The sequence below is a fragment of the Triticum dicoccoides genome, chromosome 5B (assembly GCF_002162155.2).
Source record: "Triticum dicoccoides isolate Atlit2015 ecotype Zavitan chromosome 5B, WEW_v2.0, whole genome shotgun sequence".
NCBI classification, from domain to species: domain Eukaryota; kingdom Viridiplantae; phylum Streptophyta; class Magnoliopsida; order Poales; family Poaceae; genus Triticum; species Triticum dicoccoides.
Window position 1 is genome coordinate 483,612,743 of NC_041389.1, and position 18,204 is coordinate 483,630,946.

At 49.5% G+C, this 18,204-nt stretch overlaps 1 protein-coding gene across 1 annotated transcript in view; it reads left to right on the forward strand.

Moving 5' to 3' along the window:
* The first annotated feature begins 1,517 nt into the window (after positions 1–1,517).
* LOC119305844 (probable auxin efflux carrier component 5b) overlaps positions 1,518–18,204 on the forward strand; it is an 18,004-nt gene continuing 1,317 nt past the window's right edge. The window contains exons 1-2 of the mRNA XM_037582252.1: positions 1,518–2,242; positions 2,364–2,449. Of these exons, the coding sequence (XP_037438149.1) occupies positions 1,518–2,242; positions 2,364–2,449 (811 nt within the window). The remainder of the gene's footprint in view (positions 2,243–2,363; positions 2,450–18,204) is intronic.

An 18,204-nucleotide genomic window follows, 5' to 3' on the forward strand; every position in this document is an offset into this window, starting at 1 on the left:
GGGTCCGCGATGTATGGCAAATTGCATATAAACATCTGAGTCCAGATGCTTGCGAGAGGTTTGAGGCCTTGAGAATCTGCTTTGAAGATGTCCTTAGTGGATCCCGTTCAGCAAAATTAAACTACTCTGAGGGGAGCGCTTGCACATTCATGACGTGGGTTGGGATATGTCATAGCTTGGTTCGATCAGTACTAAATTTTCGCATGAGAGAGCCACAGACGCGGTCGACTAAGAGCATCTCCAACAGGCGCGCAACGCGCGACGCGCTAAAAATGAAAATACCGAGCCGGATGAGGTAGGTTTTCGCGGGGCGGTGCGCTGGCTCCGGCGGCCGCCGCAAAATAAAGCGCGCCCGAGCCGCTCCAGCAGGCGCGCTATATTTCACTTTTTTTCCTTGAGACGGTTGTATATATAGCATACGAATATTAAGATAGTTCGGCACATAGCCTGCTTCTACGATACGAAATAAAACTAAAAACTACTACTACTCGTTTTCTGACTCGGACTTTGCCTCGGTGATGTCCTCCTCCGACGTCTGAGCATAGCCATCAAGGAACCGCTCGTCGCGGGAGTCCCAGGACGACACATCTCCTAGCGCCATGTTGTATTTAGCGACCGCCTTCCGCGTTCGCTTGTCCTCGCGATAGGCGGCTCGCTCCTTCCTTCTCTCCTCCCTCTCCGCCCTCCTCTCGGCGAAGAATTGTTCCTCGTTGATGATGTCTTGCGGGAAGCGTTGCCTCCACAGCGCCATGGCTTCCTCGTCCATCTCGGCCAGGCTAAGACGGCGCTCCCGACTCCGGTGTTTGTGATGATCCTTGTCAGTGTTAAGCCGCGGGAAAAGGCGCCAACTCCTGCGCCCGCTCCCGCGTCGCCACGTAGGTGAAGTTCATGTCCCAACGGGACCGCCGGAGGCGCCATGCTGCAGCGTCGTACGCGCGGGCGCCATCCTGGACGGTGTCGAAGGTTCCGAGGCCGAGGCGCACGCCGCCGCCCGACTGAATCGAGGCGGAATAGGTGCCGAACGAACGCACGCGGACCCCCGCGGTAGCCCGAACCTTCCCAGCGGCGAGGCGACATGATGGCGCGGTGGTGGCATGTCGGCGGCAAGGAGAGAAAGCAGTGGAGGGAGCGAGAGAGAGCGGCAGAGGGCGCTGCAATTTCATAGACGCGCGCGAAGCGGCGCGTCAAATCTAGCGCGCGAGCTGCCGCCTTTTTACGCGCGCGCGCAATCGTTTCCCGCGCGCGCTAGTTTGCCGCCACCACTGGAGGCCACGAAACCGGGACGCTAAAAAGCTAACCCCTTTTCACGCGTTGCATGTGCTGCGGTGTCTGCTTCACCGATCGATGACGAGGTTAGTAGTTGTAACTTAACAAACGACCGGACCGGCCGCGCGATCAAGTCTTATTCCAATATTGCATTCATGGTTAAATGATGGAGGAAAGAAAATGGCAGCTCCCTGCGTCTGTCCAGTCTGACTTTATTTGATCAAGAAAGCCTGCCTGAGAGGCCGATCGAGATGATAGGGTGGGGGGACGTGTACAGGGTGGCGGCCGCCATGGCGCCGCTCTACTTCGCTCTCGGCCTCGGCTACGGCTCCGTGCGGTGGTGGAAGCTCTTTACCGCGGACCACTGCGACGCCGTCAACCGTCTCGTCGTCTTCGCCGCCGGCTACCGCGTCCTGGCGGCCGACGCCGTCGCCAAGCTCATCGTCGTGCTCGCGCTAGCCGGGTGCGCCGTCGTCCGGCGCGCCAAGGCCGCGACGCGCCGCGGCGGCAGCGCACCCTCGTCCTACTCCTGGTGCATCACCGGCTTCTCGCTGGCGGCTCTCAACAACGCGCTCCTCGTGGGCGTGCCGCTGCTGGACGCCATGTACGGCAAGTGGGCGCGCGACATCATCGTGCAGCTCTCGGTGCTGCAGGCCGTCGTCTGGTTCCCGCTGATGCTCATCGTCTTCGAGGCGAGGCAGGCCTGGCTGGAGGTGACCTCTGAGCCGGCTGATCAAGGCGCGCGCGAAGAAGGCGATCAGTCGGCGCTGGCCCAAGGCGCGCGCGAAGACGGCGGCCAGGCGGCGTTCGGGAGTGACGTCGAACGGCCAGCACAAGGTGGAAACGGCCGGAAGACGGTGGCGACGGGGTGCGCGTTCTGGGCGCCGCTGCTGCGAGCGGTCGGGGTGAAGCTCGCCCGCAACCCCAACGTGTACGCCAGCCTCCTTGGGGTCGCGTGGTCTTCCGTGGCAAACAGGTTTGCATCATTGCATGTGCCATGTTGCACAACAGAATTAGCTAATTAGCGAATTTCTGAGTTGCAATAATTCATCCAATTATGTAATCTAGTGCATGTGTTTGCAATCATATGAATATAGGTGGCACCTGAAGATGCCAACCATCATAGATGGCTCGATCGCGATCATGTCAAAGACCGGCATTGGAATGGGAATGTTCAGCATGGGTACGTAACGACCTAACAAATCTAGCTGCAATTAGCTATCAAAAAAGTCAACCGCAATTAGATCCGTTTCAAGATCGGTTTTGCTATTTCCCCCGCAAAATAAATAAATCGGTTTTGCTATTTATTTGTCAAACCAAACTCCATGGTCATTTCAAGTACGAATTCAATGGTACATTTTTTTGTCAAATATAACCTACTCTAAATTTGATCGATCTACTCTCTTTGTCCCATAATATAAAAGCATTTTTGTACATTAGTATAAAAAACCCTCTTATATTATGAGATGTGGGAGTAATTAATAGTCAAGTACATTTTGAAAATGTGTGCGGGTCCTTGTTCATTGTAGTGGAGGAAGCACCACATTTATAGCAATGACTTTTTCAAAAATAACTAGTCAATCGATCAATTATACTTGTTCCATGGCAACATTTTGAGTTTAGGTTTTATTATGGAGTTAATATATACAAAAGCACCACATTAAAAGCTAGGTTTGCATAAACCCCCGGTCTATCGGTTTGTGACAAAAACACTGATTGGTGGGTAATCTCTTTGCATAAACATTGATTGACGGGTTAGGGTGTTTTTCCTTTTTGACAAACCTGTACAAATAGTTCCTGCAAATTTAGCCCCCCCCCCCATGTGATGGTTTTGTGCAAAAAAAAAACAGTTGTGGTTGTTTTGTGTAATTAACTCACCTATTGTGTTCTCAAGAGGAAATTGATGTAGGTTATATGTTACGCGATTGCTCGATCTAGTACAGAGTTATAGGGGGTACACGAATTTGGTAGGTAGTTGTGCTCAGAAACAGAGAAGAAAAGGGGATCGGGAGAGAGATAGCCGCCGCTGCCAGAGTCGTCTCGTTTCTCCTTGCCTTCCTTCGGTTGCCTTCTCCCTTAAGTACTGGCTAGGTTTCCCATTGGTGGGCTGGGAACCGGGTGCTGGGCCTGCGGATCCGCTTGGTGGGCTACTGGGCCGTTCCCTCCGGTGTGCTGCCTGTGTGGGTGCGAGCCAGGGTCGTAACACTCTCCCCTCCTTCAGAAACAGCTTGTCCCCAAGCTGGTGCTCCTGGATAGTGCTGATGTAGTTCCTCCCGGTCTTCCCAGGTTGCTAGCGATGCTGGTTGAGCCGTCCAGCGCACCAGCACTTGCTCAACTTGAGTCTTGTCGCGAACATGGAGGCGGTTGTCGAGGATCTCCTCCGGAATGGGACTTGGCGCCGCGTCCTCCGGTAAGTCGGGCAGCGCCTGCTCCGTGGGAGGAAGGGCGCGCCGAAGCTGCGAGACGTGGAAGACGGGGTGGATGGTGCATGTTGCCGGCAGCCTGAGCTTGTATGCCACTTGTCCCACTCGCTTGATCACCTGGAAGGGGCCAAAGTATCGAAAGGAAAGCTTTTGATTAGCTCGCGTTGTTGGGGAACGTAGTAATTTCAAAAAAATTCCTACGCACACACAAGATCATGGTGATGCATAGCAACGAGAGGAGGAGTGTATCTTCATACACTTGAAGATCGCTAAGCGGAAGCGTTTATCAACGCGGTTGATGTAGTCGTACGTCTTCACGATCTGACCGATCCAAGTACCGAACGCACGGCACCTCCGAGTTCTGCACACGTTCAGCTCGATGACGTCCTCGCCTTCTCGATCCAGCAAGACGGGCGAAGTAGTAGATGAGTTCCGGCAGCACGACGGCGTGGTGACGGTGTTGGTGAAGAACAATCTCCGCAGGGCTTCGCCTAAGCACTACGAAAACTATGACGGAGGATAAACTAGAGGGGGCGGGATTGTCGGCAGACGGCTTGGTGTTTCTTGATGTGTCTTTGGTGCTAACCCTGCCCCTCTATTTATATGTTGAGCCTTGGGTCGAAACTTGGAGTAAAAGCCTCCACAAAGTCGGTTTCACCCGAAAGGCAAGAGTACTTCTCGGACTCCAGGGCCAGACGCCAGGGTTCCCGGCGTCTGGACCCAGACGTCAGGGACCCTGGCGTCTGGCCCCTGGACTCCACAAAACTTCCTTTTGCGCTTTCCAAAAACCTTGTGGGCTTTCCCATTTGGGCCAAATAACATGTTCTCGTACCCAAACATTTCGGGAAACATCCGGAACCCCTTCCGGTGAATTCCGGAACTCTTCCGGAGATCAAACACTATTATCCCATATATCAAACTTTATCTCTGGACCATTCCGGAGTTCCTCATCATGTCCATGATCTCATCCGTGACTCCGAACAACATTCGGTTACCAACATACATAACTCATATAATACTATATCGTCAATGAAACGTTAAGCGTGCGGACCCTACGGGTTCGAGAACTATGTAGACATGACCTAGAACTTGTTTCCGGTCAATAACCAATAGCGGGACCTGGATGCCCATATTGGCTCCCACATATTCTACGAAGATCTTTATCGGTCAAACCGCATAACAACATACGTTGTTCCCTTTGTCATCGGTATGTTACTTGCCCGAGATTTGATTGTCGGTATCCAATACCTAGTTCAATCTCATTACCGGCAAGTCTCTTTACTCGTTACATAATACATCATTCTGTAACTAACTCATTAGCTACATTGCTTGCAAGGCTTATAGTGATGTGCATTACCAAGAGGGCCCAGAGATACCTCTCCGACAATCGGAGTGACAAAACCTAATCTCGAAATACGCCAACCCAACATGTACCTTCGGAGACACCTGTAGTACTCCTTTATAATCACCTAGTTACGTTGTGACGTTTGGTAGCATCCAAAGTGTTCCTCCGGTAAACGGGAGTTGCATAATCTCATAGTTACAGGAACATGTATAAGTCATGAAGAAAGCAATAGCAATATACTAAACGATCAAGTGCTAGGCTAACGGAATGGGTCATGTCAATCACATCATTCTCCTAATGATGTGATCCCATTAATCAAATGACAACACATGTCTATGGTTAGGAAACATAACCATCTTTGATTAATGAGCTAGTCAAGTAGAGGCATACTAGTGACTATATGTTTGTCTATGTACTCACACATGTATCATGTTTCCGGTTAATACAATTCTAGCATGAATAATAAACATTTATCATGATATGAGGAAATAAATAATAACTTTATTATTGCCTCTAGGGCATATTTCCTTCAGTCTCCCACTTGCACTAGAGTCAATAATCTAGATTACACAGTAATGATTCTAACACCCATGGAGTCTTGGTGTTGATCATGTTTTACTCATGGAAGAGGCTTAGTCAATGGGTCAGCAACATTCAGATCCGTATGTATCTTGCAAATCTCTATGTCTCCCACCTGGACTTGATCCCGGATGGAATTGAAGCGTCTCTTGATGTGCTTTGTCCTCTTGTGAAATCTGGATTCCTTTGCCAAGGCAATTGCACCAGTATTATCATAGAAGATCTTCATTGGTCCCGATGCACTAGGTATGACACCTAGATCGGAAATGAACTCCTTCATCCAGACTCCTTCATTTGCTGCTTCCGAAGCAGCTATGTACTCCGCTTCACATGTAGATCCCGCCACGACGCTTTGTTTAGAACTGCACCAACTTACAGCTCCACCGTTTAATAAAAAACACGTATCCTTGCGATTTAGAATCGTCCGGATCAGTGTCAAAACTTGCATCGACGTAACCATTTACGACTAGCTCTTTGTCACCTCCATATACGAGAAACATATCCTTAGTCCTTTTCGGGTATTTCAGGATGTTCTTGACCGCCGTCCAGTGATCCACTCCTGGATTACTTTGGTACCTTCCTGCCAAGCTTATTGCTAAGCACACGTCAGGTCTGGTACACAACATTGCATACATGATAGAGCCTATGGCTGAAGCATAGGGAACATCTTTCATTTTCTCTCTATCTTCTGTTGTGGTCGGGCATTGAGTTTGACTCAACTTCACACCTTGTAGTACGGGCAAGAACCCTTTCTTTGCCTGATCTATTTTGAACTTTTTCAAAACTTTATCAAGGTATGTGCTTTGTGAAAGTCCAATTAAGCGTCTTGATCTATCTCTATAAATCTTGATGCCCAATATATAAGAAGCTTCACCGAGGTCTTTCATAGAAAAACTTTTAATCAAGTATCCCTTTATGCTATCCAGAAATTCTATATCATTTCCAATTAATAATATGTCATCTACATATAATATCAGAAATGCTACAGATCTCCCACTCACTTTCTTGTAAATACAGGCTTCTCCAAAAGTCTGTATAAAACCATATGCTTTGATCACACTATCAAAGCGTTTATTCCAACTCCGAGATGCTTGCACCAGTCCATAAATGGATCGCTGGAGCTTGCACACTTTGTTAGCACCTTTTGGATCAACAAAACCTTCTGGCTGCATCATATACAACTCTTCTTCCAGAAATCCATTCAAGAATGCAGTTTTGACATCCATTTGCCAAATTTCATAATCATAAAATGCAGCAATTGCTAACATGATTCGGACAGACTTAAGCATAGCTACGGGTGAGAAAGTCTCATCGTAGTCAACCCCTTGAACTTGTCAAAAACCTTTTGCAACAAGTCGAGCTTTATAGACAGTTACATTACCATCAGCGTCAGTCTTCTTCTTAAAAATCCATTTATTCTCAATGGCTTGCCGATCATCGGGCAAGTCAACCAAAGTCCATACTTTGTTCTCATACATGGATCCCATCTCAGATTTCATGGCCTCTAGCCATTTTGCGGAATCTGGGCTCATCATCGCTTCCTCATAGTTCGTAGGTTCATCATGGTCAAGTAACATGACTTCCAGAATAGGATTACCGTACCACTCTGGTGCGGATCTTACTCTGGTAGACCTATGAGGTTTAGTAGAAACTTGATCTGAAGTTTCATGATCAATATCATTAGCTTCCTCACTGATTGGTGTAGTTGTCACAGGAACCGGTTCCTGTGATGAACTACTTTCCAATAAGGGAGCAGGTACAGTTACCTCATCAAGTTCTACTTTCCTCCCACTCACTTCTTTCGAGAGAAACTCCTTCTCTAGAAAGGATCCGAATTTAGCAACCAAAACCTTGCCTTCAGATCTGTGATAGAAGGTGTACCCAACAGTCTCTTTTGGGTATCCTATGAAGACACATTTCTTCGATTTGGGTTCGAGCTTATCTGGTTGAAGTTTCTTCAATAAGCATCGCAGCCCCAAACTTTAAGAAACGGCAACTTTGGTTTCTTGCCAAACCACAGTTCATAAGGCGGCATCTCAACGGATTTTGATGGTGCCCTATTTAAAGTGAATGCGGCCGTCTCTAAAGCATAACCCCAAAACAATAGCGGTAAATCAGTAAGAGACATTATAGATCGCACCATATCTAGTAAAGTACGATTACGACGTTCGGACACACCATTTCGTTGTGGTGTTCCGGGTGGCGTGAGTTGCGAAACTATTCCGCATTGTTTTAAATGTAAACCAAACTCGTAACTCAAATATTCTCCTCCACGATCAGATCGTAGAAATTTTATTTTCTTGTTACGATGAATTTCCACTTCACTCTGAAATTCTTTGAACTTTTCAAATGTTTCAGACTTGTGTTTCATTAAGTAGATATACCCATATCTGCTCAAATCATCTGTGAATGTCAGAAAATAACGATACCCGCCGCGAGCCTCAACATTCATTGGACCACAAACATCAGTATGTATGATTTCCAACAAATCAGTTGCTCGCTCCATAGTTCCGGAGAATGGCGTTTTAGTCATCTTGCCCATGAGGCACGGTTCGCAAGTACCAAGTGATTCATAATCAAGTGATTCCAAAAGCCCATCAGTATGGAGTTTCTTCATGCGCTTTACACCGATATGACCTAAACGGCAGTGCCACAAATAAGTTGCACTATCATTATCAACTCTGTATCTTTTGGTTTCAACACTATGAATATGTGTATCACTACTATAGAGATTCAATAAAAATAGACCACTCTTCAAGGGTGCATGACCATAATAGATATTACTCATATAAATAGAACAACCATTATTCTCTGACTTAAATGAATAATCGTCTCGCATCAAACAAGATCCAGATATAATGTTCATGCTCAACGTTGGCACCAAATAACAATTATTTAGGTCTAAAACTAATCCCGATGGTAGATGTAGAGGTAGCGTGTCGACCGCGATTACATCGACTTTGGAACCATTTCCCACGCGCATCGTCACCTCGTCCTTAGCCAATCTTCGCATAACCCGTAGTCCCTGTTTCGAGTTGCAAATATTAGCAACAGAACCAGTATCAAATACCCAGGTACTACTGCGAGCATTAGTAAGGTACACATCAATAACATGTATATCACACATACCTTTGTTCACTTTGCCATCCTTCTTATCCGCCAAATACTTGGGGCAGTTCCGCTTCCAGTGTCCAGTCTGCTTGCAGTAGAAGCACTCAGTCTCAGGCTTAGGTCCAGACTTGGGTTTCTTCTCTTGAGCAGCAACTTGTTTGTTGTTCTTCTTGAAGTTCCCCCTCTTCTTCCCTTTGCCATTTTTCTTGAAACTGGTGGTCTTGTTAACCATCAACACTTGATGCTCCTTCTTGATTTCTACCTCCATGGTTTTTAGCATTGCGAAGAGCTCGGGAATAGTCTTGTCCATCCCTTGCATATTATAGTTCATCACAAAGCTCTTGTAGCTTGGTGGCAGTGATTGAAGAATTCTGTCAATGACACTAGCATCAGGAAGATTAACTCCCAGTTGAATCAAGTGATTATTATACCCAGACATTTTGAGTATGTGTTCACTGACAGAACTATTCTCCTCCATCTTGCAGCTATAGAACTTATTGGAGACTTCATATCTCTCAATCCGGGCATTTGCTTGAAATATTAACTTCAACTCCTGGAACATCTCATATGCTCCATGACGTTCAAAACGTCGTTGAAGACCCGGTTCTAAGCCGTAAAGCATGGCACATTGAACTATCGAGTAGTCATCAGCTTTGCTCTGCCAGACGTTCTTAACGTCATCAGTTGCATCAGCAGCAGGCCTGGCACCCAGCGGTGCTTCCAGGACGTAATTCTTCTGTGCAGCAATGAGGATAATCCTCAGGTTACGGACCCAGTCCGTGTAATTGCTACCATCATCTTTCAACTTTGCTTTCTCAAGGAACGCATTAAAATTCAACGGAACAACAGCACGAGCCATCTATCTACAACAAACATAGACAAGCAAAATACTATCAGGTACTAAGTTCATGATAAATTTAAGTTCAATTAATTATATTACTTAAGAACTCCCACTTAGATAGACATCTCTCTAATCTTCTAAGTGATTACGTGATCCATATCAACTACACCATGTCCGATCGTCACGTGAGATGGAGTAGTTTCAACGGTGAACATCAATATGTTGATCATATCTACTATATGATTCATGCTCGACCTTTCGGTCTCCGTGTTCCGAGGCCATATCTGTTATATGCTAGGCTCGTCAAGTTTAACCTGAGTATTCCACGTGTGCAACTGTTTTGCACTCGTTGTATTTGAACGTAGAGCCTATCACACGCGATCATCACGTGGTGTCTCAGCACGAAGAACTTTCGCAATGGTGCATACTCAGGGAGAACACTTCTTGATAATTTAGTGAGAGATCATCTTAAAATGCTACCGTCAATCAAAGCAAGATAAGATGCATAAAGGATAAACATCACATGCAATCAATATAAGTGATATGATATGGCCATCATCCTCTTGTGCTTGTGATCTCCATCTTCGAAGCACCTTGGTGATCACCATCGTCTACCGGCGCGACACCTTGATCTCCATCGTAGCATCGTTGTCGTTACGCCATCTATTGCTTCTACGACTATCGCTACCGCTTAGTGATAAAGTAAAGCAATTACAGGGCGTTTGCATTTCATACAATAAAGCGACAATCATATGGCTCCTGCCAGTTGCCGATAACTTTGGTTACAAAATATGATCATCTCATACAATAAAATATAGCATCACGTCTTGACCATATCACATCACAACATGCCCTGCAAAAACAAGTTAGACATCCTCTACTTTGTTGTTGCAAATTTTACGTGGCTGCTACGGGCTTAGCAAGAACCGTTCTTACCTACGCATCAAAACCACAACGATAGTTCGTCAAGTTAATGATGTTTTAACCTTCGCAAGGACCGGGTGTAGCCACACTCGATTCAGCTAAAGTGAGAGAGACAGACACCCGCCAGTCACCTATAAGCACGAGTGCTCGTAACGGTGAAACCAGTCTCGCGTAAGCGTACGCGTAATGTCGGTCCGGGCCGCTTCATCTCACAATACCGCTGAGCCAAAGTATGACATGCTGGTAAGCAGTATGACTTGTATCGCCCACAACTCACTTGTGTTCTACTCGTGTATATGACATCTACGCATAAAACCTAGGCTCGGATGCCACTGTTGGGGAACGTAGTAATTTCAAAAAAATTCTTACGCACACACAAGATCATGGTGATGCATAGCAACGAGAGGAGGAGTGTATCTTCATACCCTTGAAGATCGCTAAGCGGAAGCGTTTATCAACGCGGTTGATGTAGTCGTACGTCTTCACGATCCGACCGATCCAAGTACCGAACGGACGGCACCTCCAAGTTCTGCACACGTTCAGCTCGATGACGTCCTCGCCTTCTCGGTCCAGCAAGACGGGCGAAGCAGTAGATGAGTTCCGGCAGCACGACGGCGTGGTGACGGTGTTGGTGAAGAACAATCTCCGCAGGGCTTCGCCTAAGCACTACGGAAACTATGACGGAGGATAAACTAGAGGGGACGGGATTGCCGGCACACGGCTTGGTGTTTCTTGATGTGTCTTTGGTGCTAGCCCTGCCCCTCTATTTATACGTTGAGCCTTGGGGTCGAAACTTGGAGTAAAAGCCTCCACAAAGTCGGTTTCACCCGAAAGGCAAGAGTCCTTCTCGGACTCCAGGGCCAGACGCCAGGGTTCCCGGTGTTTGGACCAAGACGCCAGGGACCCTGGCGTCTGGCCCCTGGACTCCGCAAAACTTCCTTTTGCGCTTTCCAAAAACCTTGTGGGCTTTCCCCTTTGGCCCAAATAACGTGTTCTCGTACCCAAACATTTCGGGAAACATACGGAACCCCTTCCGGTGAATTTCGGAACTCTTCTGGAGATCAAACACTATTATCCCATATATCAAACTTTATCTCCGGACCATTCCAGAGTTCCTCGTCATGTCCATGATCTCATCCGTGACTCCGAACAACATTCGGTTACCAACATACATAACTCATATAATACAATATCGTCAACAAAATGTTAAGCGTGCGGACCCTACGGGTTCGAGAACTATGTAGACATGACCTAGAACTTGTTTCCGGTCAATAACCAATAGCGGGACCTGGATGCCCATATTGGCTCCCACATATTCTACGAAGATCTTTATCGGTCAAACCGCATAACAACATACGTTGTTCCCTTTGTCATCGGTATGTTACTTGCCCGAGATTTGATCGTCGGTATCCAATACCTAGTTCAATCTCGTTACCGGCAAGTCTCTTTACTCGTTACGTAATACATCATTCCGTAACTAACTCATTAGCTACATTGCTTGCAAGGCTTATAGTGATGTGCATTACCGAGAGGGCCCAGAGATACCTCTCCGACAATCGGAGTGACAAAACCTAATCTCGAAATACGCCAACCCAACATGTACCTTCGGAGACACCTGTAGTACTCCTTTATAATCACCCAGTTACGTTGTGACGTTTGGTAGCACCCAAAGTGTTCCTCCGGTAAACGGGAGTTGCATAATCTCATAGTTACAGGAACATGTATAAGTCATGAAGAAAGCAATAGCAATATACTAAACGATCAAGTGCTAGGCTAACAGAATGGGTCATGTCAATCACATCATTCTCCTAATGATGTGATCCCATTAATCAAATGACAACACATGTCTATGGTTAGGAAACATAACCATCTTTGATTAATGAGCTAGTCAAGTAGAGGCATACTAGTGACTATATGTTTGTCTATGTACTCACACATGTATCATGTTTCCGGTTAATACAATTCTAGCATGAATAATAAACATTTATCATGATATGAGGAAATAAATAATAACTTTATTATTGCCTCTAGGGCATATTTCGTGCACGCGTTACCAGAGAGCGCTGGATGTATGGCTGCATCTTGAGGAAAACCCAGTCGTCGACACTAAAGGTGCGCTCGGACCGGTGCTTATCGGCGGACTACTTCATTTGCTGTTGTGCGCGGAGAAGATGCTGCCTGAGTAATGCTTCCATTTGTGCATGGTCTTGGAGCCAGTCTGCCAGGTCCGGTGCCGCACATGCCAATGGGTCGATGATGCCAAAGTGTCTTGGGGCATGCCCATATAATGCTTCAAAGGGTGAAGTGCCCAAGGCTGAGTGAGGAGAAGTGTTGTATCAGAACTCTGCCAAGGCTAACCAGGATGACCACTTGGAGGGGCACGCATGCACAAAGTAGCGAAGGTAAGTTTCCAGGCACTGATTCACCCGCTCCGATTGCCCGTCTGTTTGGGGGTGGCGAGCGGTGCTCATCTTCAACTCAGTATGGGTCAGCCTGAATATTTCCTTCCACATGGTACTGGTAAAAAGGGGATCCCGATCGGACACTATTGCCTCTAGTAGTCCGTGGAGCTTGTAAATATTGTTGACGAAAGCCAGCGCCACTTGAAACACTGTGAAGGGGTGGGACAGGGGTATAAAGTGAGCATACCGGGAGAACTTGTCCACCACGACCAGAATACTGTTGTAGCGCGCTGACTGTGGCAGCCCTCCGACGAAGTCCATCGTGATCAGTTCCCATGCTTGCTTAGGTATGGGCAGTGGCTCGAGCAGACCGGGGTGTCGCACCCGTTCGGGTTTGGCCTGTTTGCAAACCTGACATTCCTCCACATATAACTTAACATGATGCTTCATGCCCAGCCATGTGAAGAGTCGCCGAACTCTCTTGTAGGTGGCGTTGAACCCCGAATGACCACCAATAGCTCCCTAATGGAGGGCGGTGAGGACTTGTTTCTGCAGCTCAACGTTGTTGCCCAACCAGACACGCCCATTCTGCTTGATAATACCTTGCTGCAGGGTGAAGCCGTCATGCCCCTCTGGTTTAGTTGCCAAACGTGCCAGCAATTTCTGGGCAGCCTCGTCTTTGGTGTAGCCTTGTTGAACCGTTTCCAGCCAAGCAGGCACCACCACTGTCACTGCTGCCAGATCGCCTTGGAGCAGCCCTAGGCGCCTCGACAAGGCGTCCTCCACTCTGTTGTCCACACCTCTCTTGTACACAATTCGGTACCTGAGTCCCAACAGCTTGGCCATGATCTTTTGTTGCCAGGGAGTGGCCAGACGCTGGTCCTCCAGGTGCACCAGACTACGCTGGTCCGTGTGGATGATGAATTCATCATGCTGGAGGTAGGTGCGCCAATGGTCCACAGCCATCAGGATAGCTAGCCCCTCTTTTTCGTATGTGGACAGCGCCCTGTTCTTGGGGCCAAGTGCCTTGCTGAGAAAAGCAACGGGGTGCTTGCCCTGGCGCAACACGGCGCCAATGCCTTTGTCCGACGTGTCGGTCTCGATCTCGAACTGCATCTTGAAATCGGGTAAGGCCAAGACCGGAGCTGTCACCAGCGCCTTTTTGAGCTCTTGGAAAGCAGCGTCCTCCAGCTCCGTCCAGCAGAACACGGTGTTCTTCTTCAACAAGTCAGTCAGGGGCCTGCTGATGATGCCAAAATTCTGAACAAACTTGCGGTAGTACCCGGCTAGGACCAGAAATCCTCGAACTTCCTTGACGTTGGTTGGTGTCGGGCACTTCTGTACTGCTGCAATGTTCTTGCCGTCGATGCGCACCCCTTCTCCGCAGATCTCGTGACCCAGGTAGGTGAGGCTTGAGCGAGCGAAAGAACACTTTCTCAGCTTGACCTTCAACTTGTGCTCGTGTAGCAATTGGTAAACTTGCCGCAGCAATCGAATGTGCTTCTCCATTGTGGCGATGTAGATGAGAATGTCATCAATGAAGACTAAGACGCCGTGTCGGTTCAGAGGTGCCATCACGATATTCATGCCCCCTTGGAAGGTTGAGGGGCCGCCCGTGAGACCGTAAGAGAGAACCCTGAATTCATAGTGGCCGATGTGGGTCTTGAACGCCGTCTTGTGCTCGTCCTCGGGTCTCATGCGAATCTAGAGATACCCCGAGCGCAGGTCTAGGCTGGTGAAGAACTTGGAGCCTGCTAGCTCGTCAAGTAGCTCGTCGATCACCGGCAATGGGAAGCGGTTCTTCACATTCACTGCGTTCAAGTGTCGGTAGTCGACACAAAAACGCCAAGTAAGATCCTTCTTCTGGACCAGTAGCACCGGCGAAGCAAAGGGGCTTGAATTGGGCACGATAATTCCTTGGGCGAGCATGTCAGCCACCTGGCGTTCAATCTCGTCCTTCTGCACTGGGCTGTAGCGGTACGGCCTGACGTTGACTGGCTTCGCTCCCGGGAGGAGGGGAATGGCATGCTCGAAGGCGCACCTGGGTGGTAATCCGCATGGCTCCTCGAACAGGTGCTGGAATTCACGGAGGAGATCAGTCACAGCAGTCGGTACCGGCAGTTCTGTCGCCTTGACTCCTTCAGAGGCCATCGCACATAGATGGACCACGCGCGCCACACCCGAGCGTTGAAGAAGTTGCTCCAGATCCTCTCCAGACAGTTGTTGGCACTGCGTGGTATCTGCCCGGGCTCCGGTGAGGTGAACTTGTTTGTCATCATACTCAAACTTCATGGTCTTTTCCTTCCAGTGCACGTTCATCGGACTGTGCTGGGACAGCCAGTCGATGCCCAGAATCACGTCATAACAGCCCGAGGGAAGAACCTTAAGATCAGTGTGGAAGGTTACCCCTTGCGTGCGCCATGGGCAGGCGGGTAGCTCTCGGTTGCAATGCATCACACCGCCATTTGCCACCCGGACTGCCATTGCATTTCTGCTCGCCTCCACTCCTTGTAAGTGCTCTGCCAGGCTCTCACAAATGAAACTGTGTGAGGAGCCAGAGTCCACCAACATCAGCACTTCGCGGTCTTGAACCCACCCATGGAGGCGCATGGTAGTGGGTGACTCAGCCCCTTCAACTGCCTCCTAAGATATGATACAGCAGTCCGCCTCCTCCTCGCTTGGTGTCGCATGTTGCGGGCTGGGCTCATCCGTTGACGGCATCTCATTGTTCATCATGTCGACCAGCTCCTCCACCATGTGGAGCTGAACCGTTGGCCCGCAGCGGTGGTCTCGTCCCCACCGTTCGCCGCAAGTGAAGCAGAGACCGCGTGCACGGCGGTAGGCACGCAGCGCTGCGACTCTGTCTTCAGGTTGGGTATGAGCCGCCTCGACAGCGCGACAGTCCGCGCTGCGCGACTTCGGTGGTGCGGCCGGCTTGGGCGGCGCCGTCGCGGGTGGAGACGGGAGGGGAAGCGCCATGTGCGGCACCGTTCTTGTGGCCGAGGCGGCGCTGTACCGGCGATCCTCGCGCTTGTCCTCCCTCCGCATCGCTTCCATCACCTCCTCCTGCAGGCAAGCAAGATCGACAGCAGTATCGAGTGTTTTTGGACGATGCAACACCACTGCTGCATGAATTTCTTTCTGTAACCCATCAATAAAGTGAGTAATGAAATAGGTAGGTTCCCAAGATGCATGATGAGCCATAGGATTATGCATAAACTGGGTAAATTTCTCTGCATATTCGGTCACTGTCCCATTCTGTCGCAGCCTATTGAACTGGTGCAGTAGAGATTGGAACTCCTCTCGCCCAAACTGCTCGCAGACAGCGTTGGCAAACTCATCCCATTCTTGGTAAATCAGGTGAGCTCTGGTGGATTGCAACCACGACAGCGCCCCCTCGATGAAGTACATCGACGCGCAACTCACCCAAGTATCTAGACTCAGGGTGCAAACACGAAAATAAGCCTCACACTTCAGACGCCACGCGCGGGGGCCATCCCCATCAAACAGAGGAAAATCAAGGCGCGGTGGCGGAGGATAGCAGGCAAAGCCGAACCCCCTCTCTCCCATGAATGAGCTCTCTCCAAACTGGTGACGGGAATCAAACGTACCCGTGACCGGAGGCGCCCGCGGGGATCGGTACCACGGAGACATCCCCCGGTGATCTGCAGTCCTGCCGTGGCCGATTGGCCCGTGGTTGCCACCACCTTGCACTGGCGGGCCATCGGAGGGCCGCACGAGGCTCGCCTCCGCCGCTTGAGGGATCAAGGGCGGCAAGTCCAGAAGCCGGAGTGGTGGTGGAAGAGGTGGCTGCGACGGCAGGGGCGGCGTTGGTGCGCCTTCCGCACCCTTGCCCTTGTCCTGCAACAGCCCCCGCAGATCGCCCACCTCCGCGCGAAGCTCGTCCACCGATCGCTCGATTGCCGGCTTCCACCCTTGGAGATCGATCACAAACAGGTGGATCGCGTCGATCTTGGCCGACATCACCGAGATGGCCGCTGTCAGATCTGCGATCGCCTTGGTCTGCTCCTCCATCGCAGTCGCCTTGCCGTGCCTCGTCTGGATGATCGACGGAAATCGACCAGCCAGCTTGCGGCAGTCAATGGAAAGGGGTGGAAGGGAAGGCTCTGATTACCACTTGTTACGCGCTTGTTCGATCTAGTACAGAGTTATCGGGGGTACACGAATTTGGTAGGTAGCTGTGCTCAGAAATAGAGAAGAAAAGGGGATCGGGAGAGAGATAGCCGCCACCGCCAGAGTCGTCTCGTTTCTCCTTGCCTTCCTTCGGTTGCCTTCTCCCTTAAGTACTGGCTAGGTTTCCCATTGGTGGGCTGGGAACCGGGTGCTGGGCCTGCGGATCCGCTTGGTGGGCTGCTGGGCCGTTCCCTCCGGTGTGCTGCCTGTGTGGGTGCGAGCCGGGGTCGTAACATTATATGTGGCATGGTATCCATAGAAAATTCATAAGTTTTCGGAAATGTTAACGCCCACACGTGTGGGCGTTTGCATCTCGCCCACACGCATGAATCCGCGTCCGTTTGTGAGCGCACGAATCTTGGCATGTTTCTAGTGCCATGTAGGACTGGCCTGGTGTGTGGGCATTCACCCGGTCGCCCACACGGCCGTTTCACCACACGGAAGGGGTTGGTGTGTGGGCGTTGAGCAGTTCACCCACACGTCACTTTTCCACGCACGCACAAGGGCTAGTGTGTGGGCATTTGCCATCTCGCCCACACGCCTGTCTCATCTCCCACACCCAAGTTGCCACTTGCTATGTATTTTGCAGTGTACATGGCAACTGTCTTAGTGTGCTTTATAAGCAGGTGGCAACTCTCTTTTTTTTACCTGAACCTGTCAGTTGCCATATTTTTTGCAGGGTACACGGCAACTGCCCTAATGTGCTTGTAAGCAGATGGCAACTCTTCTTTTTTTACCCGAACATGTTGTTTTGCCATGTCTTTCTGTAGCACTACACGGCAACTGCCTAGTGTTAGTAGGTGGCAACTCCTAAGGTTTTCAAATCATGGCAACTGCAGTAAACTAGAACATACATGGCAACTGCCTAGTGTCAGTAGGTGGCAACTGCAGTTGCCCAAAAATGGCATCTGGAACTTTTTGACATGAGATGGCAACTGCGGTTGAGCAACCATGGCAACTGCAGTTGTCCGACATGGCAACCGTAGTTCAGCGACATGGCAACTGCAGTTAAACGAACATGGACGAGGGTCTGGACCATGGCAACACGAGATACGAGGCCTGACATACGGGGCGTGTGGGCGTTATCTATTTTGCCCACATGCAGCGTGTGAGATGGGT